Source organism: Trematomus bernacchii, unplaced genomic scaffold, assembly GCF_902827165.1.
Source record: "Trematomus bernacchii unplaced genomic scaffold, fTreBer1.1, whole genome shotgun sequence".
Classification (NCBI taxonomy): domain Eukaryota; kingdom Metazoa; phylum Chordata; class Actinopteri; order Perciformes; family Nototheniidae; genus Trematomus; species Trematomus bernacchii.
In genome coordinates this window covers 5274197-5300643 of record NW_022987869.1, presented here as the reverse complement: position 1 = coordinate 5300643, position 26447 = coordinate 5274197, and the positions used below count along the sequence as shown (strand labels likewise).

The following is a 26447-nucleotide window of genomic DNA, read 5'->3' as shown; positions in this document are numbered from 1 at the left end:
TAGACTATACTGCATGCTTTACATGTTCATTATTTAGCTAAATATAGTCTGTGTGTGCTTTTCACGTGTGTTCAGTTGCTAACTATTGACGATATGTTATTTACATGTTCAGTGTTAAGCTAACTATAGACTGTAGTTGCCTAACAACTAGCTGGATATATAGGCCTAATATAGGTATTTTACATTTCTCTTCAGTAACATAGGTGCTTACCTATCTATAGTTAGCTGAATAATAACGTGTAAATGTACATGTTAGTATGAGATTATAGGTGCTTACCTATCTATAGTTAGCTGAATAATAACGTGTACATGTTAGTATGAGATTATAGGTGCTTTGCATGTGTGTTCAGTTGCTAACTATTGACTGACATGTTCTTTACATGTTCAGTGTTAAGCTAGCTATAGACTGTCGTTTTAATATTAAACTGGACATCAAATAACTTTATATTATTGCTTTGAACTAACCTAATACAGTTGACATTTGTTGACATAATACATTTTGATTAAAGTCAACGTTTCAGTTTTGTCAGTGTATAGGCAGAGCTGGAAGAAGTACTCAGATCTTTCTTGAGTAAAAGTAGAAGTACCAGAGTGTAGGAATACTCTGTTACAAGTCATGTACAAAAGTATTAGCATCAAAAGTACAGACAGTAAAAGTAGTCATTGTGCAGATTGGTCCATTTCAGAATAATATATATGATATGTTTTATAATGATTGATCATGAAAGTGTTATCAAAGCTGGTAAAGGTGCAGCTAGTTTGAATAACTTTGTATACTGCAGGGTAGCTTGTGAATTTACTCCAGGTGGAACTAAAGTCTGATTTAACACTTGATTATATTGTTTATCATTAATTCAGATCTGTAAAGTAACTAAAGCTATTACATTCATGTAGTGGAGTAAAAGTACACTATAAACCTCTGAATTGTAGTGGGGTAGAAGAACAAAGTAGCATTAAATGGAAATACTCAAGTAAAGTACAAGTATCTCAAAATTGTACTTAATAGCAGTACTTGAGTAAATGTACTTAGTTACTTAACACAAGTCACTATAGGTGCTATACTCAGTTTCCATTAGCGAAGTAATAGTTATCCGATTGCTGAAAAATGTCTCCAAATGTGAAAGCTTTTTGACCATTTGATATCAATCCTTAAAGGGTCAAAAATCATTTAAAGGGGACCTATCATGCAAAATGCACTTTTGTACGTCTTTTATACATGAATATGTGTCCCCAGTCTTCCAGGGAACTCACCAAGTGTCAGAAAACACAACCCTCTCTATTTTCCTCCATACCCAAATCTCCAAAAAAGGGGCTGCAACGGATCTGATAAAAACTGATCCAGATTTGAACACTTTACTGACGTCAGTAAAGTGGCTTCACGGCTATTGGGCCAACTCTCCACCTATCAGGGGAATGTGGGGTTGGGCCACGGCCGGCCATTGCCGCTCGAAAGCGCTGGAGACGCTGTAGTACATATGCCAGGCCTGTAAGTGGCGCTGTAGTCTGCCACAAAAGCAGCGTGGCAAGCGTTTGCTCCCGCTGCTTTAATTCAATGCAATCCCTCCCCGTCGAGGCAAGCACTGTAATTCTCTCCGGTTAGTCCACCAGCAGAGGACAAACACCCACCTCTCCGCCTCTTCCAAGGAACGAAGGGACCGTGCGGCAGAGTTTCAGTTTCTTTCGCCAGTCAAGATGTCCGTTAAAGTTTAAATCTTCCGGACAAAATTAGAAAAGTGCCGGTCAAAGGTCTTCTTTGTCATTTATTGAGCTTTAAAACAAATGAATAACGACTCTATAGGCCTATAATAATATAATAAAACACGGAGGACGGAGATCTTTTTTTCTCCCCCTCTTGACTTGATCAGAGCGCGCTCCCCTCTCCTGCAGGGGGGCGTGGTCAGCTGCAGCTCACAGAGATCAGCCCCGTAGACAGCAAACAGCACATAGAGCGAAATGAGGCATGGCTAAAATGCATGATCTGTTTGGTATTTTGAAAACAGAAACGTATAAATATACCTTATATAGGTATGGCCCTACAATATATCATTTAAATATAGCATGATAGGTGTCCTTTAAACTGATTTCAATTCTGTGTAACACAAACAAAAAGTACCACAACAACTTGAGACGTAATAGAGCATGCATGGTAATCAATCTAATATTATTCAAACATTAAGATAGGACCCCATTCAAAGGAAAGTTTATTCAATATCTTTCACAGTGCTGAGTGCATCTCTAATCTTCAGGTTGCCAGCGTTCAGATTAGGGGTGCATACCGGTTCCCGGTATTACCGAAATACTGGTGGCTACGGTATACCGTACCGAAATCAGATCCGGTTTTCTATACTTTTTTATTTTTTTTTACTTTTTTTTTAATTAATTTTTTTATAAAAGTGAGGCATAATATCCTTAAACTTGTGCCCAAAACCGTCGGAATTACGATGTCAATTTTGCAGTGAAACTCCGCAACCAAGTCACTTTTGAAAATCTAAAGTGTGGCTGCATATGACTGCCAGTCTGAATGGTGGGGTCTGTAACCACTGCCAGTCTGAATGGTGGGGTCTGTAACCACTGCCAGTCTGAATGGTGGGGTCTGTAACCACTGCCAGTCTGAATGGTGGGGTCTGTAACCACTGCAAGAAGTTTATTTCTGGGAAAGGTGGCAACACATCCAATCTCCAACCAATGCTGTCTCGTATGGCAACCAAGTACCTTTGTGTTCAGGGAAGCAGCGTGCCAAGCGAGAGAGTGTTCAGTTTAGCAGGTGATATCCTACGCTGTGAAAGGGCCCGTTTGGATCCAGAGAGAGCAGATATGCTCATCTTCTTGAAGATGAATGCACAAAACTGAACTGTGATGGGATTTGTTTTCTTTCATCAGGCAAATGTTGATTTTAAGGATGCTATTTGTTTTATGTGCAATGCCGAGATCTCATGATCCTTTATGTGTTCTCTGGTCAGTCGAATCTCAGGTTGAATATTGATTATACTGGTGCTATTTTGTTTTTCCATTGACAAGATGTACTATTCCCGCCTGATGGTTATTATAAATGATATTGCAGAATCAGTTTTCTTCATAGATAACGTGTTTTTCATTGTTTGTTCAGTACTAAAAGGTCCAAGTCCCACAATTGAATTTAATATTCATTTGACACGTTAACTATATAATAAAGCGCTTCATGGGAGTAATTGCGGGATGATAAAATGTTTCCCTTATGCAACATGAAAGTATCACGATATGTATCGGTTGAGTATCGGTATCGTTCAGTGGTATCGGTATCGGTATCGTAAAAAAGTCAACGATATGCATCCCTAGTTCAGATGATGTAAACCACTTTTGTGGCATTTATTGTTACCTGCTATCTCCCCCTCAATATCCCCCCTCCTTCTAAAAAATACAAAAGTTGGTCTATGGTTAAGAGGAGTTTAAAAGTATAATGCAAAGTTTTAGATACCTTTTTGTCATGTCAAGTTGCCACATGAGCTCTGGCAGTTTGATGTTTCTGCCAACATTTCAATGTTTTAGCCGCATATTAAACATTGGGCATTGAATCCTCAACAGCTTTCAATACGCTCCAAGTGTGCAACTGCATTTACACATAAAAGCTTAATAAAGCTTTCCCAATGTATACTTATTCATAGCAGTTTTTTTCATACCCTGCTGAGAAATTCAAACCGGTGGCTGCCCAGAAGAATTTTAATTAAATCTTAAAAATATGTGAAGTGGCAAATCCTAGACTTTGACTCTTCCTAAGCCACCTGAGGTAAGAGGATGGATGTCCAATAACGTTTCCTACAAAAATGCACGCACTGAGATGCTGTTTCGTTTCACTGAAATAAATGATTTAATAAACAATTAAGTCCAGTTAACTTTCTAGAATCAAATCGAAACATAACTCAAACCTTATCCAAATCTACTGTGATAAATACTGAGGCAAATAATGTGGCCTTCTTAACTGCAATCAAAGATGTCTTTAGTCTATTAAAAGTATATAGTTCTAAATTATATATTTCATAAATCATACTTTTAAATGCAACTAAAAACATATATTTGAGATATTGTCATCATAAATGTAAAAGCTTATTTTGAATTCTTATTTTTTTGGATGGACAGGATGGCAGATATCTTCGCGGCCTATACATTTTTCAGTTTTGAATATAAATAAAAAGATACAATCATTTATCAATTATACTTTACCAAAACCTCATATACAAGTCCTTATGTCAATCACTTCCTTCCTTATGTACCCTTAAATACATATATTTATATACATATGGGGGTCTCTAATTTGTTGTTTTTTAATTGAATTTTGTTGGTTAATTTATTTAAAATATAGGCTTCAGGTGAGGCCTAATTTGTTATACTGTATTTAGTCACACCATATGGTTTGAAGACAGCTGTGTAAAACATTATCTTGAAATAAATGTGAATCAGTATTGTAGGAGGGTGCAGGTGAGATCCTGGATGCGCCTGTGAGTGTTTCAGAAAAGTGAGAGTAGATTCTCCTTTAAGCTGTCATGGCGGCTGAGCACCATGAACACACTACTAAAAATAACTCTGTCGTACTAAGAGGTAGCTTTTCCTCCATCTCCCTCCCTCCCTCACATCGCCTCTCATCTCTGTGTTCTTTGTCACCATGGCGATGAGAGCCTGGCGAGGAGTCTCTGAGCGGATTGGTCGGTTATTAAGTAATGAAGCAGCCTATGAGACGGTGCAGCAGTCAAGTATTTACATTTGTGTCGTTTGTAAAACACCCGTTTCTATGGTGATTAATTCTCTGCAGTCAGCGTATGAAATAACATCTTAATACCACACTGCTGTTCCTTTACTGCAAGCACACTAGGGGTTATTCATCTTTATTCATATCAAGGCTTCCTGTGAGGTGTAATAGCTGCACACTGCTCCTGATAGCATGGGTAAATGCAGAGGCTACATTTGAGACATTGAACACCGATCCCTTTCAAATCCCCCTATTCCACTAAGGTAAAAATGCTATAATCATAAAAGCACATATAAACCATTTCATTTAAATGTTGTGTGTGTATTTGTTCTGTTTACCTGCTGCTAACAGCTAATGTTAGCTAGCTTTCCTGCAGAGTCCAACATGGATTGGTTGGAATCTGTTGTTGTTACATTATACTGACAATCACAATGTTGGCAAACTAATGTGGCCCGTATAATGTGAACTGTAATCACCATGTTAGCTTAGCATGTGTTGTATCCAGGTAGGTGATGATAATAATAACTTACATTTATATAGCGCCTTTCATAAACCCGAGGACGCTTAGGTAGGTTTTGGTCACTTATACTTATTGGACACTCTGACCTAATAGAAATCTTTACCAAAAATGATCTTTTCTTTTTCAAAATAACAAAAAATGATGTAGCGGCTAATCAGCACACATTTATGACATAAAGCCAGGTCACTAGCATATCTTAAATTCACAGCCATTGTGGTGATTAAAGAGGGTTATACTCTTCAACAGAACTAATGCCTGATGCAGACGGTCTGAGGATCCAGGGTGCAGTACTGTGTTGTAAAAATCTCTTGTGTCTGTTGCAGGTGAAGAAGTTAACCAGGTACCTGGATCCTAACGCTCATGGGAAGATCAACTTCAAAGACTTTTGCCACGGAGTGCTCGCCATTAAAGGTAAGACATGCAGACAGATGTAAATGACGTACCAAAGAGGTAGAGTGGAGAATCAGCTCACTACTGCATTTGATCTGCATTAGGATGAGCCAGGCTAGCTCTTTTCCTTCTGTTTCCAAGCGTTGTGTTAAGCTTACTGCAGTTGCAGTAGTCCTCAAAATGTTAAACTATTCCATCAAATGTTGATAGCCTTCCTGAAGTGATGTATTAATCTGCAAATCGTTCCTTCTTTTCTTTTGTTTTCTTCTTTTTGTGTTTTCTGTTTTAAATCCTAAACAGAAAAATTGAAACATACAATTCTCTAAGATTATAAGTCACAAATATTCAAGAAAATAAATCTCTTACATTTTTTCTATTTGATTTTGAAATGGAAAAACCAAAAACCAAACGATAAAAGGATTATTGTGCTGTATTGAGGTGGAGTTCTTCCTCCCTTGTTGCAGGTTGTGAGGGGATCCTGAAGATGGCTGTGGGCCCTCGCAGTGTGGCCTCCACCCAGCCGTCTGTCACTGACAACGGTTACATTTACCAGGTACATTGTTGAGCCCACAATGGTGGAACCGTGAGCCTTTTTTTACTTACTGAAAACAGTTATTTTAGCATGAGCATCCTCAAATCTGAGTCAGTGATCACCTTCATAGTTGAAGGAGAGGGGATGACTTTTCCTCACCGTGCACAGAGTGATGGAGCAGCACTAGTCTTCTCCTCCTGTCACTGTGTGGCACCTCATTCACTCATGTTTGATGAGGAATACATCCGATAATACAAAATCACAGCTCTACAGGTCTTGATAGGTTTTCAATGGAAGTTGTATTAATGGCCGAAACTGTAAACAGTGTTTCTGTACCGGACTATAAAAGAAAAGATTATACTTAAGCAATAATAACCATACAAATACAAATACTACACCTTTGTCATGTCAACCTGATGAGATAATCAAACTTGTGACTGTATGGGTTAAGTTTAACTTAAAAAGTAAGTGTTGGGAAAATACTGAATGTACTCTTCCAATATCAGAGTAGCACATGATAAAAAAGGCCCAACTGTAACTGTGTACGTAACAGGATGTATGATTACCTAGAAGAGCATCAGGACACAATGTTCTAGGCATATGATAGCTATGTGACAACGATTAACATGATGATTCAGCCTCTATGGAGATAGACATATGACTGTCATGTTTATTGCTTACGTGGGCCTTAGCTAATCTGAACTAAACATTGAATACTGCTTTGGACCGGTATTCTCCATCTTGTGACTGTAACACTCTCTTGTATATAAGCAGGGGTGCACATAACTGGTACGCAGGTACGCATGCGTGGGAAAAATCTGAAATGCGTACCGTCACTTGTGTCACTAAGCGCCTTTGCGTACCGACGTACTTGTGAAGCTTTTCCAGAAGGCGCTTAGATCACTGGAAGACAGAGTCGGTCTCCGTGTGCACAGACGGGGCTGCTGTTAACGTCGGTCTGTACAACGGAATTGTGCCAAAATTACGCCAACCGGCTGCGTAGGGAGACCCCCCTGTGCCCCGCGCACACACTGGAGAACTGCGCAAAATCAGCTGATCACAACGTTGACGCTCTGTGTTCACAAAGTACTCCACTAGCACCCGTCCCCCACCCCCACCCACCCCCGTCGACGTTCCCGAAGTACTCCACTAGCATGCCCCCACCCCCCCGTCGACGTTCGCGACACAGAGGGCTTCATCTCATAATTTTGCATGGGTCCAGAAGTTGGAGTACCAAAGACTGACTCCAGGTACTCATCTGAGTACCTCACTGAGAAACTGGGGTTACGTACTGTAACCCAGCTTCTATGAGTATAGGCGCAGCCCTCTAAGGCTATCGCTATTGGGTAATCCCACTGCGCATGCGCAGCACTGACAGACTTAATCCACGCCCACCTATGACGTGGGCCCCACCTACGGCCTCACTTCCGTATAAATAGGAAGTAGGCACGACCATCTGCTCCCACACAAACAGCTTTTCTTCAGCTATTCGCGGAGCCAGTGGGGCCCGAACCTTAGATTGCTGCGCCTATACTCATAGAAGCTGGGTTACAGTAGGTAACCCCAGTTCTATATCGTATAAGGCTTCGCCCTCTAAGGCTATCGCTATTGGGTTAAGGGCGAAGCAGGATGTAGTCCACGCCCCACTGGTCCGTCCGTTACCAGAAGTACAAAAACACATCTACTCAATTAATAACTAGGGATGGGAATTTGAAAGCAAATGTATATTCGAATATTCGACCCCCCAAAAAACGGTTAACCGGTTAACCGAAATGTAAATATCCTATAAAAAAAAAATTGGGTCAAAAAGAAAATTAAAAAAAAAAAAATTCCAAATTTTTGGAAATAAATAAATACATGTTCAAATAAGTATAGAAACCAAGTCGAATTTGTCAAATGTATTGAACTGGTGATCACAGTTTGACAGCTATAGGCCTACAGCTTTCATGTGCGGAGGCGATTCACAATCAGGCCAGCTGTAGAGAAGACCCTCTCAGCTGGAACGGAGGTTGCGGGTATAGCAAGGTATAGTATGTATATATATATATAAGTTTAATTTGGCATAGTTTGCACTCTACACCGCACTCACTAACCTGGTCGAAATATTTCCACACATTACTCCTTTTTGCAGTGGCGAGCCGTCAGGGCCCTCTAGGCCCTCTGTGAGGGCCTAAGATATTCTAAAAAATAATATTTAAAAACATTTTTAAAAAAAATATTTTTTTTTAAATATATATTTTTTTAATATTATTTTTGTTATATTTTTCATTAGTTTTACCGAAAAAAAACTTGATTTAATTGTATTTAAAATAACATTTCCAAAGAAATAAATCCTTCGAATCTGCCTGTTCAGTCTCTGTTGAATGTGAAGGGTTACATGAAAGAAGCTCGTCTGGCCCTCTCTGCGATTCACAGAGGGCCCGCTATAGTAACTGAACGAGAGAGTAATGTCAAATGACAGTACAATTGACCAATCATATCTTCCCCTAAATGGGTGGGTTTTATTATCGCGGACTTTATGACAAGTTCCGCCCGCTGTGAAACTTTTCTTGTTTCCATAGCAACAACAACTTCCTGTCAACAGCGTGAACTCGCCTTCAAAATAAAAGCATGCCAAATTACACTTAAGACATACAACTGCAACAAAAGTAACAAACACAATGCAATATCATTTTCAATGTCAAAGAACACAAATTGGGTTCACAGGTGTTGTTTTGTGTGGTAGAGGGTTTTTTTTTAGAGGTGCGTTTTGCACCCTGGGCCGTTGTTTTGATATTCCGCTGAAGTATACGCTGTGACGTAATAACTATTTTTTTTTCTTTTTTTCGAGGGAATTGGTGGGGGTCAGAGGGCCTAGGTATAAAGCTCACGGCTCGCCACTGCCTTTTTGACGCCATGTCTGTTGTGTAGGACTCTTCTTAGAGTGTAAATAATTACCGGACTATGACTGGTAAAATATGTTGAATACTGGCAAAACTAAATCTCTCCTGTCAAAATGTCTATACTTTGCCGCCACACACGGTTGCCAAGCAGCGCTTATTGTTGTTTAGGCTGGCCACTCATGTGTCGCGAGTGTTGACAGGGGGCGGGGGAGCACGCTCATGAACTGTTAGCGCCGGAACCTCGCAACGGCAGCGGAGCGCATTTGCGCCGCATTTGGGCATAAGATGAGGTTTGAGTCTGCGTGATTTGCGTGTAGGCAGGGGCAGCAGCCATATCATTAGCTAGAACTAGCTAGATCTGATGGATTTGGACATAAACGCGAGTGAATTACCGGACGCGAGAGAGAGAGAGATCAGCACCTGCAGCTTTGCCCGCTGTGAGGGACCGGTGAGCGGAGCAAAACACACCTTTAGACGTCACCTAACACATTTAGCTATGGCACTGTCGTATACATTGAATTATTCCATTTGATAATATGTAATCAACTTAGGCATCCCTCCCAAAAAAAAAAAAAAAAAAAGAAATGAATAAAAATATTCATAACTCATATTCGAATACCTGAATAATTATTCGAATACCTGAATAATCCCGTTCCCATCCCTATTAATAACCCATGTCCATTGCGCCATGCGTAATGGAGCATCACAGTCCCTAGAATGAAGGTGAATACCTGTCGTTATAAAAAGTAGAGACCAAAGTCCCACTTGTTAAAACAATAAAAGAGGGAAAAAGGGCAGCTCTCTGAGTGCCGACAGGCAGGAGAGAGGGCACACAGTTGAGTGAGTCCCCGACATTACTCACTCTGACAGGACATTCAGTACTGAGTGTGTTAGAGAGGAATGGGAGACATCCCTCAAATAAAAACGAATCCACTGTCATTCCTCTGTGCAAAGCCGTAGAGGTTGAAATTCCTCTGGTGCTGTGCGCTTTGATGTTCTCCGGGGGATCCAACCCAGAGGAGACATACGCCTGTGACACAGCCTCACACAGCTAGTGTGACAGGCGTTGTGCAGACAGAGGCTGCCCTATTGAGCGCTCTCTGTAATTCACAAACAGACGCTGGGAACTGCACAACGCAGCCGTGCGTCCAATATAGCATGACAGCGCGCGCACGGGACAGAGGAGATGAGATGTGGCTTCTTCCTCTGATGTGTGAGGAGGAGGAAAAAAGCCATCCAAAGTTATCACTCTCGATCTAAAAGAGCTTGTGATAACCTTTGGCATAAAAGCCGGGTTAGGGCGCAAAACAGCTGAGCTGCCATCTCCTTGGATCCGGAGACATGACGGAGCCACAGAGAGAGCAGACAAATCACTCACCCTTTTAACTGATGTCAGAGCCAAGAGCAGAGCTACTTTGGCTGACAAGAACTTCAGGGGGACCTGATCTAAAGGTTCAAATGGAGCTTTTCTCAGTGCACGTACCAAAACATCTTGAGAGAGGCCAAGCCCCTCTAAGTGTTCCCGTTCAGGGGCCATGCCCACAAACGTTGGCCTAACCCTGGGTGACCGCTGATCGCTCCCTCCACCTGGGAGAGAGCGTCCCTGCGCCACGGAATTTCCCACGGTCTCCCTGACAGCATCCGCTGTAGGCATGGAAACCAGGACGCTCCCGTGCGCTCCGAGGCTATTAAGACCGCTGTCAGTCTCTCCTCCTGCACTCGGTCCAGGAACCGAGGGATCAGAGGGACTGGTGGGAAAGCGTATAATAACACCCTGGGCCAAGGTATGTGTGCGAACGTGTCCACCCCCAGGGGGGGGGGGTCTTCCTGCGTTCTCAGGGAGAACCAGAGGGCACATTGTGCGTTCCCGCGTGCAGCGAACATATCCACCTCCGCTCTCCCAAACCTGCTCCACACCTGGGAGACCAGTTCGGGGTGGAGGCTCCAGTCCCCTTGGCGAGGACCTCCTCTGGACATGAGGTCTGCCCCTCTGTTCAACTCGCCGGGAATATACACTGCTCTGATAGAGAGTACGTGTGTTTGCGCCCAGCACAGCAGCCACCTGGCTGTGTTCAGCAGCTGCGCTGATCGTACACCTCCCTGGTGACTGATGTAGGCAGCCGCCGCTTTGTTGCACCATGCGTCTCTACTGGCGCACGGGGTCGATGTGCAGGCACATCCGGGTGTTGCGTCGGAGGAGAGCTGTCAGTTTCTCCACTCTCTGCCGTGAGAGCCGCGCTCTCATGGTGGCTGAGTTTTATTCCACTCCCAGATAAATGATAATCTGGGAGGGAAGAGGACAGCTCTTCTTCCCGTTTATAAATTAAACCCAGGCTTGACAGATGAGATACGAGCTGTACCGTCTGTAAAGCGACTTCCTCCCTGGAGCGAGCCAGCCACAGCCTGTCGTCCAGGTAAAATAACACTCTCCCCCATTCTGTGTAGCGGCTCCAGAGCCGTCTCCACACACTTTGAAAATGTGCGAGCGCGAGACACTGTTCCTGGGATGACAGGATTGTTTCCTATATCCCGTTTAAACGTCAAGCCCTGCTGTCTATTAACCGACTGGTTAACCAGTCGCTGACCCGGGACCCGGTGTCAGCCCGGTGTCAGCCCGGTGTCAGCTGACACCGGGCCCCCGCCCTGTCTCCTCCGTCCGGAGGAGAGGGAGGATGGGGGAACTACATGGTGATCCGTGAATGGAGGGGAAGGAGTCGCCTGACTGCTGCCCGCCACTCGGATCCAATAAGTCAAGGGCTTGGTCCACGGAGTAAGACTCCTGGACTAGCCAATCATCCTCTGCCGCAGCAGCAAAAGGGCCAGAGGGAGACGGACACAATGAGTGCACGACACCTGGGGAGTGAGAGCCGCGTTTGCGTGCTCCAATCCCAGGCAGGACTCAAACCGTGAGCGCTGGTCGTAACTCATAATGTATCCTGTTTGGCATCTTAATAATTGGAACAAAAGCTTTTTAGAAGAGGAATCCCTGCTTTTTAGCCTGCAGCTCTGAAAAGAGCTTGTGCCTGACAGTGCTTCTGCAACGGAGTGCTGAAGAAAAATGAGAGCAGATGGTCGGGCCTACTTCCTATTTATACGGAAGTGAGGTCATAGGTGGGCGTGGATTAAGTCTGTCAGTGCTGCGCATGCGCAGTGGGATTACCCAATAGCGATAGCCTTAGAGGGCGAAGCCTTATACAATATAGAAGTTATGTGCACCCCTGTATATAAGCATGTCAAGGACATTACTCTGGGAACTATTTGTCCCATGCAACCTCTGTATGTGATGACTACTTCCACTCTTGCAAGGATAATAAATACATGCATCCTGATATTGAAGATCAAGCCGGTGAAGAGTGAGATTTTTCCTAACATTAAGTATGTCCGGATGTTGACTTATTGATACAAACTATTTTTATATGTTATGAGATATATGTCACATCTTCTTTTAACACAGACAAATAAAAGTTCAAAATAATAATTATAATGTATTTAAAGTTGTGAGACCATATGTTTTTGTACTTCTTCAAAAATGGGAATCAAGGGAACTGTTGACATGTTTTTGAGGGAACAGTTTTAGAAACATGTCGGGAAAAACATGATTGTCATCAGAGATTGTTTTAAATATATATCTATATTTCTTATACAAATTAAACCATGTTTCAAACATTTAACAACTGCAATAATAATCTAGAATTATTACTAAGTATTCAATGTCATACATACCTATTAAATATTATTATTTACAATGTTCCTTTTGTTTGCTATTACTTTTTTGCCGCGCAGTATTCTTTTATTTGTTATCATTTATAGCAAGCTGCCATACCTCATGTTAGGACTTCAGCATGCACAGTCGCATAAATAATGTGAAAGATATCATGAATTGCTGCGTGTGTTGCAATGGAGATCAACCCTGCTGAACTGTTGCTTAGCAACAAGGGATAGAGAGAGAGAGAGAGAGAGAGAGAGAGAGAGAGAGAGAGAGAGAGAGAGAAGAGAGAGAGAGAGAGAGAAGAGAGAGAGAGAGAGAGAGAGCGAGAGAGAGAGAGAGAGAGAGATAGCGAGAGAGAGATAGAGAAGGAGAGCGATAGAGATGAGATATAGCGAGAGATGAGTTAGAATAGAGAGAGATGATAGATACGCAAGCTATGAGCGCTCTCGCTACTCTCTCTCTGCTAGAGCAGAGAGAGAGTCTCTCTCTCTCTCGCTCTCTCTTCTCCCCTCTCTCTTCTCAGAGAGAGAGAGAGAGACCCAGCTAAAGCCTGGGTTGCGGTCGAATAGTCCAAAAATCAGCTCCTATCGTCTATCCCTTGACATCTGTGTGAAACGTCACGGGATTAAGGGATAGTGGATTGGAGAATTCAAAAGGATTTAGGAGAAGAGACTGCGGTGCTTTGAGAATCCGACTGCACTTTCACTATCCGACGTATTGCGCCAGCAAACTACAGTTTTCTATACAGAGGACTACATGATGTAGAATAAGAAAGACGGACTACTGTAAACTCATCTAGAGACTCTGCACCGTGCTCTGATGCTGTTGTTTTATGCTTTATGAACGGGGACAACAGAGAAACATATTCTTCATGACCAAAGTTGGAATTGAAATAAAAAAGGAAAGTGAAACTTATGCTCGTCACCCTCTCCCTCCGGTCCACATTAATACAAATGATCCCAATATGTATGATTGTATGAAAAGATCTTAAAATCAATACAAATGTATTTATTATAAACGTTAGTCCTTAACATCTATCACTGTGTATATCACCATTCAAACATCTTTTAAAAGTTGAACAAACCCCACACAGCTCAGTAAAGACTGTGAAATGTTGACTTTATTTGATCATTTCAGTAAAAACTAACGTTCATATTTCTCTTTTTGATTATAATACTGATGAACGTTCAAAACAAAGCACTTTGGCAAGTTACCACATACGTTTTAAAATGCTTAATAAGCACCGTAACTTTCATGATATCATTTCTCGTTCATAATCGGTTGTTTCCGTGAACGGCCGACTGTTGTGTGACGGCAAATGCTGCGGCTGCAAGGCATTGTGGGGCAGCATTTTCTCCTCTCCTTTCATAAAGGGAGGTACAGTGGTTCCTAAGCTAAAGGAGGTTATAAAGGAAGTTTGAAACCTCCTTTCCTATCATCTAGACTTCTAGAGAATTAGAACGGCTCTTATCATGGCTGCCACTGAGGTACTTCCGGGTCATTTCACTCCGTTAGGAAGGTTCCTAAGCTAAATGGACTATTCGACTGCAACCTGGGTGTGTGTTCAGATGAGTGAGTGAGCTGCTGCAGTGACGTGTGTGTTCTTCACACTGAGCCTCCATCTTTAGGATCACAGTGGATTCTGGGCCCACCTCCACCATAAAGGAAAGCGTATGTTTGTTTAGAGGACACACACACACACACACACACACACACACACACACACACACACACACACACACACACACACACACACACACACACACACACATACACATACACATACACATACACACACACACACTCGTAGTGGAGAGGAGACATTGCAGTCACAATTGATTTGTTAGGAGGGTGTGTGTGTGGTGCATTTAGTACATGTCCACACAGCATTTTAGGTACACAGGTGTTTTCACTTAGTTTGGCTAAATATAACTTTTGATTGACACCTTGCCCACTCTGCTGTTGGAACTTGGGGGGGGGTGTGAGACATCTTCCACCTTGGTGTTTTATTATCGGTGCATGCAGCTTGGGGTTGGTCTTTGTGAATGCACACAGGTGTTCTGGGTTCTGTTGATTAAACATGTCTGCTGAGGGAGAGGCAGTTGGATCAACACAGACACACAATTCAGAAGGTTATCCTTTAGCGATTAACAATACACAGCGCTGTCATGTTAAAATGCAGTGGAACTCCACGAGCCTTTAAAAAGGAGGTAGATGGTTAGACAAATGTCAGTAACCAGCACAATGCCTCCTTGTTTCTCTTATGTTGGCATGATGTTGATGTGTAAACAGGCAGTGAAATCCCCAATTCTTAAATATAAAGTCAGTGTCCAGGTACTGTTTTGGTAAAAAAAAAGAAGTTGTTAGAGCATAACAACTCTCCACAGAAAACCACAATTAAAATCCTCATTTACTGTTTTTCCTATACCCATACCTACACACTGTTTATCTCAGACAGAAACGTGTGTATAATTGATGAATAGACCCTACCAGCAGTCTCTTAAGCAGTGTGTGTGGCTCAATTCCAATAACACCCCCCCCAACCTCCCCCCATGCACATGGAGTCTGTTTGTGTTCGTCAGGGAACACGCTGCGTTTAAATAGTAACTAGAAATAGACCCTTTATAGTCAAACACTTTATTGTATTGTATTGTTTATTAGTATCAAATATACCCATGTATATTGTAGAAAGTGGTACACATGTGCATTTGTTTGTACAGTTTGGAATATTTACAGGTACTGTTACCAAAGCCAATCAGCTCCTAAATATCACATTTCAAACGGAAAAGATGTTCACGACTGTATTTACACCCACACCTTAAAAAAGGAGCCTCACTCAGCTGAGTGTGGAATCGGCCTTTGTGTTGGGTGAAGCCAGACGTGCACGTGCATTATTGATGGCACACAGATGTGGCCATGCTATGTTATCCCACTCAGTGTCTGATATGTCTAGAGGTCTACTTTATCAAGGTGTCTGCAAGTTGAATTTTATTTTATTCAAGACATATTGAATCCCAGGTCAGGTTATATGAGAGGGGGGCGTGTGTGCGTTGGTGTTGGGATCAGGGCGTCACAGGTACAAACCCCACTGCAGTCAGCATGTCGGCAAGACACTTCACCCCTAATTGCTCCTGTGGGGATTGCCCACAGTATTGAGTATGTAAGTCGCTTTGGATAAAAGCGTCTAACAAGTAACATGTAATGTAATGTAATGTAATGTGAGGTTTAAAAAAAAAAAAAAAAGTGACTGAGAGTTGTCACAATCGTATGTGAGGTTTCAACTGGAGCTGCTCCTTTAGGCTCTGTATGTTTTTTGACATCTTATACAAATATTTTAAATGTGTCACATCTGTCTCAGGGTTCTTTAAGAGACAGAACAATGCTAAGATCTTATGTAAAACTTTAAATACTTGAATTGTGGTTATTATTGCAGGGGTAAATGTTTTTAAAAGTGGTTTCATGTTTATAAAGAGTATAGCATAAATATAAAACAAAGCATCATGCTGTTCAATTATATTCTAATGTTCAACCTTCTAAAATATGTGACCAATTTTCTCAATTCCCATTTTCCAAGATAACAAATGTTCTTACATTTAACACATTATTTTCCTTAAATTAAACTCCTTGATATATTGCGCATTAGTCTGTGTGAACCAATAAAACGTTGTGGGGCTCGCTGCTCCGCCCTTTGAGGCTCGAGGAGCGGACAGTGTGAGCTGGATTACTGGTGTCGTTTCCTGGTTGCTGCGTGGGGTCTGCGAGACAGCGAGACACCGCGGAACTCAGCCTGAGCACACACACACTCACAGCCTGAGCTCCGTGTGTGTGTGTGTGTGTGTGTGTGTGTGTGTGTGTGTGTGTGTGTGTGTGTGTGTGTGTGTGTGTGTGTGTGTGTGTGTGTGTGTGTGTGTGTGTGTGTGTGTGTGTGTGTGTGTGTGTGTGTGTGTGTGTGTGTGTGTGTGTGTGTGTGTGTGTGTGTGTGTGTGTGTGTGTGTGTGTGTGTGTGTGTGTGTGTGTGTGTGTGTGTGTGTGTGTGTGTGTGTGTGAAGCTCCGCAGCGTTACGTCACTATGACCAGGACGAAAAAAATGGAAAAAGAGAAATCTCCAACGAGGCGTTCTGGGGCAGCATAGACAGGTCTTTTCTGTGTTAGAGTTTTACTCGCTACAGGGTGTACTTTGAGGGTTTGTGACTCTGCAGACCGTTTACATGCAGAAAACGCTTCATAACACAAGGGGACGGGTAATAACCAGAAAAGCATGACATGGGAGCTTTTAAAGTGGAACTGCATATCCCGGCCAACAAATCATTTTCTACAGACTTAATAAACATATTTGTGGTGCAGTTCTGCCTTAAAAAATCACAAACATAATAATTTAAGGTTTCACAATTTATGAGAATTATGAATAAGAAATGCCAACTCTTCTAATATCATGAAGTATTTTGCAATTTGTTATTTTTCGAATCGAGCAAGCTCAGAAATGTTATATGCTTGAATGAAGCTGTTTAGCTTTCTTTGGGTACGTTTTAGCGTGCAGTTTGCCTTGTATGAACACCATGACTCTGAAGTCTGGCCCTCAGCACCAGCACTACAGTACTGGGACTTCTCTGTGTTTCATTTCCAGTTGCATAATAATTACAAAAACGACAGCAGGTACCTTCAAGTTGAACTCTGTCTCAAATGGTGTTTTGTAATGATAAGTGTTGCCATGCTAAGCCCTGATGTTGTGTGTTGTGTAGAACGGCGAGGCCAAGCTGGGCCCTCCCATCATAATGTGTACGCGCTCCTACCCAGAATACGGAGAGGGTTGTGCTGACGGGGAGTGTGCCATGGACAGCAGCGCTGAAAACGGCAACAGCTGCGACTCTTCGGGTCCAGCTCGGCGGGACAGGTGAGGAGATCGATCTGTATCTCAGAAGCGGACTTTGCATTACATTGTGCGAGCATTTTCAGCTTTTAAAGATGGTTATAATGGTTGTTTATTCAGTGCACCAAGTTCCTAGCCTACTTAGTCTGCAAGGATATCTCAGTTCTTATTCATGTTCCATCAAAACCTTTGGTGAAGTCTCACAGGAAGCTGGTCAAACTTGAACATTCATTTATTAAAAGTACATTACCACGTCGCAACAGACTTGTTCCATCCAAGTGACGGATACATAGCCTGGCCCAAAACCTTTTGAAGAGCTTTTTAAGAACAGGAAAATAGAGAAAAGTAGACAAAGCTATACAAAAAGGTATTCATTTAAGATATAAACAACAGCTATGTAATCTGTCAACATAAACAAAATGTCTGAAATCTAAATGTGTTTAATTCCCTCCTCCCCTGCTCCCTGCTGTGCGAGCCCAGCCGCCTGATGGGCTCGGCGTCTGTGATCTCCAGAGAGGAGCAGTTTGAGGACTACGGGGAGGGGGAGGATGTGGATTTCACTCCCAGCAGCCCTTGCCCAGAAGAGGAAACCCGAACAAACGGCTTCTCCGACCTGGGGTCCTCGCTTCCCTCCAGGTTGGTGGTCCAGTTAGAGCGCACACCCTGAATCACACGCTCTGGTATTATTATCTGATTTGTCAGGGACTGGACGGCAGATGACTTTCCTCCCTAGCAAAGCAAAGTTTTGATCTCCCTCGGTTCACTTGCTGCCAATGTTAGGTCTGTAGCAAAGCCTTGGCGTGTCTTTTCAAAGCTGTGATGGAAATTGAATGAGCAGAGTACTAAGAAAAAGGATGCTGCAGACTGATCTGATGTCTGACAAACTGAAGGTTTGATCAAAAGGCTTGGCCAAGGATAATAGAAAATGAACAATTCAAGTGTACAGCCCTTGCCTGTCCTTTTTACCCTAAACATGGCAAGCAATACACTTCTTTATCTAAAGATGAGTCATTTCGATGGCTCCACAGATCCTAGTCATAACAATCTGTATCGTCTCTGTCTCAGACTTTCTGTGCTTGAACTTCACTATACTTTATATACATATATATTTAACAAACATAATCATAATTATTATTCTGATTCTAAGAAAGTTTGAATGTTATATCTACATTAGATTTTTCTACTTTTTCTACTCCCAAAATCGGTACCTACAGTAAATGTAGCTTGATTCAAGAGTGTGGTATTAATGAAAGCACTTCTCCCAAAATGCAATGCACAAAGGAAACAGAGTAGAGGCTAACAGCAGCAAAACATTGATCCCAATGTGAGTAAGATTTCAAAATACAGAAAAAAAAAAAATACTTACTGTCACTACAGAGTAATCCATACCATCATGGAGAAAGCCCTTTTTTTAAGGAAGATGCCTTAAATAGAAACAAAAACAGTTTTAATTTGAGCTGAAAGGTTTTGTGTTATATTAAACGCCTCATTTCTTTGAGTATTTTGTTTCTATTGATGGTTGCTGTTACATTATATGCTGCTAGCCCTTGTCTCGTGTATTTACTACTTCTCTGACTTCCAAGGTGTTATAATCACAGCCCCCCTTCAGACCTGTAGACCGATGCTCTCTCTGTGTTGCAGTGCGGGGCAGACTCCTCAGAAGATGCGGCAGCTGTATAACAGCGAGCTGCTGGACATCTACTGCTCTCAGTGCTGCAAGAAAGTGAATCTGCTCAACGACCTGGAGGCTCGCCTGAGAAACCTGAAGGCCAACAGGTGAAACACCCGAGCAGAAACACAACGGGGCCAAACCATAGTCCTTACAGAGCAGAGACACACACTCCTTTCCATCAAACGCCATCCGGCCAAATCCACCCTGACTCGTCCTTGGCACTCACACGCTACACCCACATCTGAGGGCCCGGCCAGCTAGAGCTGTTGCTATAGCAACCATATCCCATTGGATGGCAGGTTTTTGTGTGTCTGTGTGAGATGCAATACATCATCAATAACACAGTATACAAAAACAAGATGGTAGATCAATGATATTATTTATTTAGAAATGGCTTAAATTGTGAGCAAAGTAAATGGGATTGAATGAGTCAGCATTCTGGGACCTTAACCACTGCATGTGTCAGCCAAAGTCTTCATTTACAGCTTGTATCGATGAAAAACCCCATCAATAAAGAGCCCAAAATTAGCATTTGGTTCCCTTTTTTCTTTTCTTAGTCTGAATGCTAACTCAACAGATACATGAATAATCAGTAATCAGAAATGCTTTATTCGACACACAGCAGGAACATTTAAATTGTTGCAGCAAAGGGAAAGTGCACATTAAAGCTAAATAAAATAAGTAGACTAACATATTTTAATTGTTAAATTATTATTAAATTGTAAGTTGCGATTTTAAGTATATATTGCAATGTTATTTAAGAACTGTGTAGTAGCATCCAGTAGTAACAATATTTAACTGTTTAAAAAAAGTTATATACAAGATGTATTAAGTTGTTAAGACAGCCCTATCTGCTGTTATGTCATTGATGCCAGCTCAGCAGATCAGAGCTGTCTGTAATGACACGTTACTGAGGGTCTTAGCTCAGACGTATGGTGATTATCCTACAGTTTCTTCTGCACATCTACATACAGGGGTGTAGGACACTAACACATCGAAAACAATTCATTCAGCCCCATGAAAAATTATGAATCACTCCCACTCTGTTAGGATCGTTCGTTCTTAACACACCCCGTGATCAAGGGAGCCTGACCACCAAGTGAATAAAAGTGCCTTCTGGTGCACTTGGCAATGATCCTGAAAACACAGCCCATTAGAGCATTATGCTCACAGAGCAGCAACTAACTATCAATTTTCCGATGTTTTTTTCTCTGCGTGTGAGAAGTGTCCATGCTAACAGTAAGTGTAGTGTCAGCAGTCAGTGTGTGACTAGGTCTCTCTCTTGTGTTTCAGCCCTAACAGAAAGATTACCAGCACAGCGTTTGGACGGTGAGTGACCCGACCTTCCTGATGACCTTTAAATGAAAATACTGCACTGAGGGGGGGCAATCACTTGTGGTGTGTGTGTGTGTGTGTGTGTGTGTGTGTGTGTGTGTGTGTGTGTGTGTGTGTGTGTGTGTGTGTGTGTGTGTGTGTGTGTGTGTGTGTGTGTGTGTGTGTGTGTGTGTGTGTGTGTGTGTGTGGTGTGTGTGTGTGTGTGTGTGTGTGTGTGTGTGTGTGTGTGTGTGTGTGTGTGTGTGTGTGTGTGTGTGTGTGTGTGTGTGTGTGTGTGTGTGTGTGTGTGTGTGTGTGTGTGTGTGTGTGTGTGAGAGAATAATCCTGTTGGATTTTCGTCCTGCAGTCAGCTGTTCCAGGCCAACCACAGTGTGTTTGGATCGAGTCAGGGCAGCAGCACGGAGGATCTGTTCACTGACAGCATCGACTCCTGCGACCTCGACATCACAGACAAAGTACACACACTCACACATGCAGGCACAAATGTGACCCGCTCTATTGAAATCAGTTGGATGTCGCAACGGCCATTCCGAGCTAATCATGGATTAATGTGAAAAACTTGTGTTCTGGTCATTTGGGGGTTTTGGTTGATTTTAAACAAACAAAGTATTGGCTTTAAGAATATCAAACTTGTATTGCCTTTTCATTCAGACGAGAAATACAAAATCTTAGCTTGTAAAGACGGGATGTTAACTTCAGCGATCACAGTCTCCTCTCACTCTGATCAGCTCCCCCCTCCTCAATACGTCTTCCTGAAATAATGAATGACAGCTGATAACCCTGCAGGGTCCAAGACTGTGACTGACTGAGCCAGTGGGGGCAAATGGTCAAGACAGTAAAGGACATAAACATTGATATAATAATACTAAAAATACATTTACCCAAATGGGAGGGGAAAAAATAGACAAACTAATGTACAAATATTTTTTTTTTTTTACAATATTTGTATTGAAGTTTTCAAATACGGACGTTACACATACATATAATAACGAACATTACACATACATAAAATAAAATAACGAACATTACACATACATAAATGGTCAGTCTATGTGGCAGATACAGTGTAAAATCAAATGAATAGGCATGCAAATAAACACAGGTCAGTATACAGATGATACAGGACAAAAATCTGAAAGAATATGACGTGGGCGTTTAGACTTTAGAATCGTATTCCCGTTGCCCCCTTCCCCGCCCCGGTCTTTAGTGTTATTAATCATTACAAACATTATTTTTCAGAAACTCCATGAAGCTCCCCCAGATATTTTCGAAAACTGCCAGCTTTCCTTTAGTAATGTATGTTAGTTTTTCTAAAGCGACACTTGCTGACAGATCCTTAATATATTTATTCATACTAGGTTTAGTCACATTTGTCCATTCTATAGCTATTGCCCTCTTAGCTTGTAAAAGACACAAGTCTATAAGTGCACGCTCACTCTTCTTAGAAACAAAGTCTTTTGGATAAATACCCAGGATGCACAACTTTGGCTGACAAGGGATTTTCAGCTTTGTTATCTGGTTAATCATGTTAAAAAACGATTGACCACATTACATTCCCACAAACAGTGAACGAGTGATCCTTTAGCATTGTTACATTTAAAGCAGGTGTCTGGGGTATTGGGATTAAAGTGATGTAGTTGTGATGGCGTTATATATGTTCTTAAAATCCAATTGTATTGTATCAACTTAAGCCGTGTGTTGATTGTTTGTGTTTGAGCCTTCAGGCACACTTCAGAACATTCCTTTTCAGAGATTTCCTCTTGTAAATCAAGCCTCCAGCTTTTAAGTTTATCTTCTGAAGATTCAGGTGACTTGTCTACAAAGATTTTATAGAGCAGCGATAGCTGGCCTCTACCAACCACGTGTTTAACTGTAATGTCTTCCAACATTGAGAGAGGTGGCTGAGTAAGTGAGCGGTTTTGAGATACAGAGATAAAATGTCTTATTTGTAAAAACTTAAAGAAGTGCTTAGAAGGAATATCATACTTTTCTTGTAGTTCAGTAAATGACATTAATTTTCCATCATTGTACAAATCGGTAATCCTGCTTAATCCCTTGTTTGCCCGAGTCTTAAAACCATGTTCTCTACCAGGTATAAATGGACTATTGCCCCATATGGGGGTGAAACCTGACAGTGGGGGGGTGTCCCCTATATATTTTTGGACCTCATGCCAGATGTATTTCTTAGAAAGATTTTTTTTGTGTTTTTCCCTAGCTTCTTTGGCTCAGAAGAATAAAGATAGCTACTAAGCGACAACCCTTGAGCTGAGCATGCTTCAATCTTGACCCACGCTGGAGCTTCCTCTGGGGAGAAGTAGCACATGGCTGCTCTCAGTTGTGCTGCCCAATAGTACCAGCGTAGGTTGGGCAGTTTTAGACCCCCTCTGTCATAAGGCAAGTAAAGTAGGGTAAAACGGAGCCTTGAGCGTCTAATATTCCAGATAAATAAATGACTCGGGTGGGGGTAAGGGGATTGATTGAAACAAATAGAGCAATTTGGGTAATGTATTCATTTTTAAGATGTTAACATGACCGATTAAGGAGATTGGCATTAAAGTCCATCTGTTAAGCGATTCTACCACAGAGTCTCCAACAGGGTTATAGTTGGCTGGAACCAGATCATTCATTTCAGGTGAGATTTTTATTCCTAAATAGGTGAATCCTTCCCTATGAGCTGAAAAGGGAGTTTGTATTCTAGGTTGCTGCCTCTCTTGTTCATTTAGATAAAGTATTGAGAATTTATACATATTTATTTGTAGCCTGAAAATTCCCCAAAGGTCGTAATTAGTTCTAACAGAGATGGTACAGAATACTCAAGATTTGATAAAAAAAGAACAACATCGTCCGCATAAAGTGATATTCGATGATCCAAGTCACCTACTGAGATCCCAGATATAGATGGAGAGTCTCTAATAGCCATGGCAAATGGCTCCATTGCTAACACAAACAGCAATGGGGAGAGGGGGCAGCCCTGACGTGTAGATCTGTACAATGAGAAGGATGTAGAAGTCATATTATTTGTCACCACTTCAGCTGTTGGGTTCTTATATATCGTCCTGAGCCATTTGAGAAAGCCTACGCCTATTCCAAACCTCTCCAACACTTCAAACAAATACTTCCACTCAATTCGGTCGAAGGCCTTCTCTGCGTCTAAGGACAGCAGTGCCATGTTAGGTGACCCTCTTTTTTCATAAAGAATATTTAGTACCCTTCTAACATTATGAAAAGCTTGCCTTCCCTAAATAAAACCATTTTGATCATCTTTAATCATGGAAGGCAGTAGTTTGTTTAGGCGTCTCGACAACGTCAATACATCTGTATTAAGCAGTGAGATTGGTCTGTACGATGCACAGTCAGTGGGTTCCTTTCCTGGTTTTAGCATCAGAGTGATTAGTGCCCCTCTAAGAGATGGTGGTAGGTCCTCCTTTTCATATGACTCCAACAGCATATCCAAAAGTGGTTGTAGTAGCTTATCTTGAAATTGTTTATAGATTTCTATAGGAAGCCCATCTGGACCAGCCGCCTTTCCCCCCGTCATGCTGGTTATGGCTTCTGAAAGCTCCTCAGTTCCTATGATATGGTCTAGTTTTCCTTTTGAATCAGTTGAAATAATGGGGAAATCTAATGAACTTAGAACATGTTCATGTTGGTCTGAATCTTCATGTTCGGAAGGATAAAGTTTTTCATAAAACATTTTAAAAGCATTATTTATTTCTGCAGGGTCATTTGTTAATTTACCATTTATTTTAATGCTGTTGATAACCCTTTCAGATTGCAATTTTTGAATACGCCAAGCCAATATTTTGCCCGCCTTTTCTCCCTGATCGTAGTAGCTTTGTTTTAATGTTAGTAAGCTAGCAGCTGTCTGGTTACTCGATAATTCACTATATTGAGTCCTTAGTAGTGTTCATTTCGTCAGCTATTTTTTAATTTAGTTTTAGTCTTAGTCCTGTGTTAAATTTCCTTTTTAGTTTTAGTCATATTTAGTCACCTTCATCCTGTTTTTATTTAGTCAAGTTTTAGTCGACTAAAAGTCTGAGCATTTTAGTCTTATTTTAGTCAAAGAAAACTAATTATTTTAGTCTACTTTTTGTCAATGAAAACTGTTGAGTCTTTTTTAGTCATCAGATTATATAGAACATTTCAGTCAAACTAGTCTAGCCAAAACCAATCATTTGTCATTTTAGTCAAACTTATTTCACAATAAGATGATATCTTGTCCTTATTTGATGAAAAACACAGGTTGAATGATTAAGAAAGCAGCTTTGCAGTCAGAGAGTATCTGGTCAGGTTTGTGGTGTTTTTACCAGCTGTGTTATGGCCACATTGCTTCCCTTCTGATAAAACAATGCATTCACTTTTTTTCTCCGCCTCATTGTAGCGAAAATGGGCCCAAATATCACATCGTTTCTTTCTCCCAAGCAGTGGTGGCATTAGACTTTGTCGTTGTCAGTCATTTTGACGGACAGGATCGTAACATTTCTGTCATAATCCATTATTACCCGTCGAGTCTGTACACAACTCATCACTCACTCGCGCTGACGGGGGGGGGGGGGGGGGGGGTATTCAGTTAACTGCTCCCAAGCCCTGTTGTTGCCATTTTATTTTCTGTTAAATAAGGTTAGTTAGACCATGAGTTAGACCCGAGTCTTCCTGACAGTTCATATTGTGCCGCTGCCCAGTGTAATTCAAATGTACCGCCGCGCGCAGCACAGACACACAGCTGCAGCACCAGAAATTGAACTGCTGGGAGAAAAACTGACTATCAGAGATGTAACGTTATCTTGGATAATATTTAGTCTCCTCATTTTTCGTCAACGAAAGTAAAGAGAGATTTTGGCATAGTTTTTATTTAGTAAACTACATTTTCGTCTCGTCACTTTTCGTCAACGATATTGCATGATGATTTCGTTACAGTTATTGTTTACTGCCGTCGGTGCCGTCTCGTCATCGTCTTGTTTTCGTCATGGAAAAAAGGTCGTTGACGAACATATTTCGTCATAGTTTTAGTCAACGAAATTAACACTAGTCCTTAGGACCAAAAGTTCTGTTTGTAGTTCTGGGGAATCTTGGGTAACAATCCTGTCCTCCAAATCTTTAATACAACCCTCCAGTGAATTTAATTTGGATTTAAAGGCTTTGTTCTGCGAGGTGGAATAGCTAATAATCATGCCCCTAATGTATGCCTTAAACGCTTCCCAGCGTACAGTTGGAGAGGTTTCGTTAGTATTCATGCTAAAATAGAGGTCAATATGTATTCCTACAAATTCAACACATTTTCTATCCTGTAGCCATCTGGATTGAAAACGCCACCTAGGTGGATTCATAACAAGATCAGAGTTATTAAACAATAATGAAATTGGTGAATGGTCAGAGAGGACCCTACTGTCATACCAACATTTTGTAATCCTTGACATAAGACCCATAGAAACCAGGAAATAGTCTATACGTGAGTGTGTTTGGTGAGTGGCGGAAAAACAAGAATATTCTCTGGAAACTGGTTTAAATGACCTCCAAACTTCACACAAATTAAAATCCTGGATCAGTTGTTTAAGGGGTTTCCTTGTTTGGGTGTGAGACAAGTCTGTTAGCTGAGTTTCTTCCCGTTACATGGATATGAAACATTCATAGTTTATTCAATCTTAAGAAGCCCTCAGACACTGTTGCTTGCAGATGTTGTGGTTTCGGCCCCTTCGGCAGGTCCGTGGGGCTAAAGAGGTTAAAGGTTTTCCTTGTTTGGGTGTGAGACAAGTCTGTCCCCCTTGATCTGTCTGTACTGGGCTCCAGTGCACAATTGAAGTCTCCCCCTATAATATAATG

General features: G+C 41.6%; 1 protein-coding gene across 1 annotated transcript in view; it reads left to right on the top strand.

Annotated features, from left to right (window-relative positions):
• Positions 1 to 26447, top strand: part of rab11fip4a (RAB11 family interacting protein 4 (class II) a) — a 41015-nt gene that overhangs the window by 518 nt on the left and 14050 nt on the right. The window contains exons 2-8 of the mRNA XM_034113551.1: positions 5564 to 5651; positions 6095 to 6183; positions 17493 to 17644; positions 18101 to 18256; positions 19262 to 19396; positions 20586 to 20621; positions 20974 to 21082. Coding sequence (XP_033969442.1) covers positions 5564 to 5651; positions 6095 to 6183; positions 17493 to 17644; positions 18101 to 18256; positions 19262 to 19396; positions 20586 to 20621; positions 20974 to 21082 — 765 coding nt within the window. The remainder of the gene's footprint in view (positions 1 to 5563; positions 5652 to 6094; positions 6184 to 17492; positions 17645 to 18100; positions 18257 to 19261; positions 19397 to 20585; positions 20622 to 20973; positions 21083 to 26447) is intronic.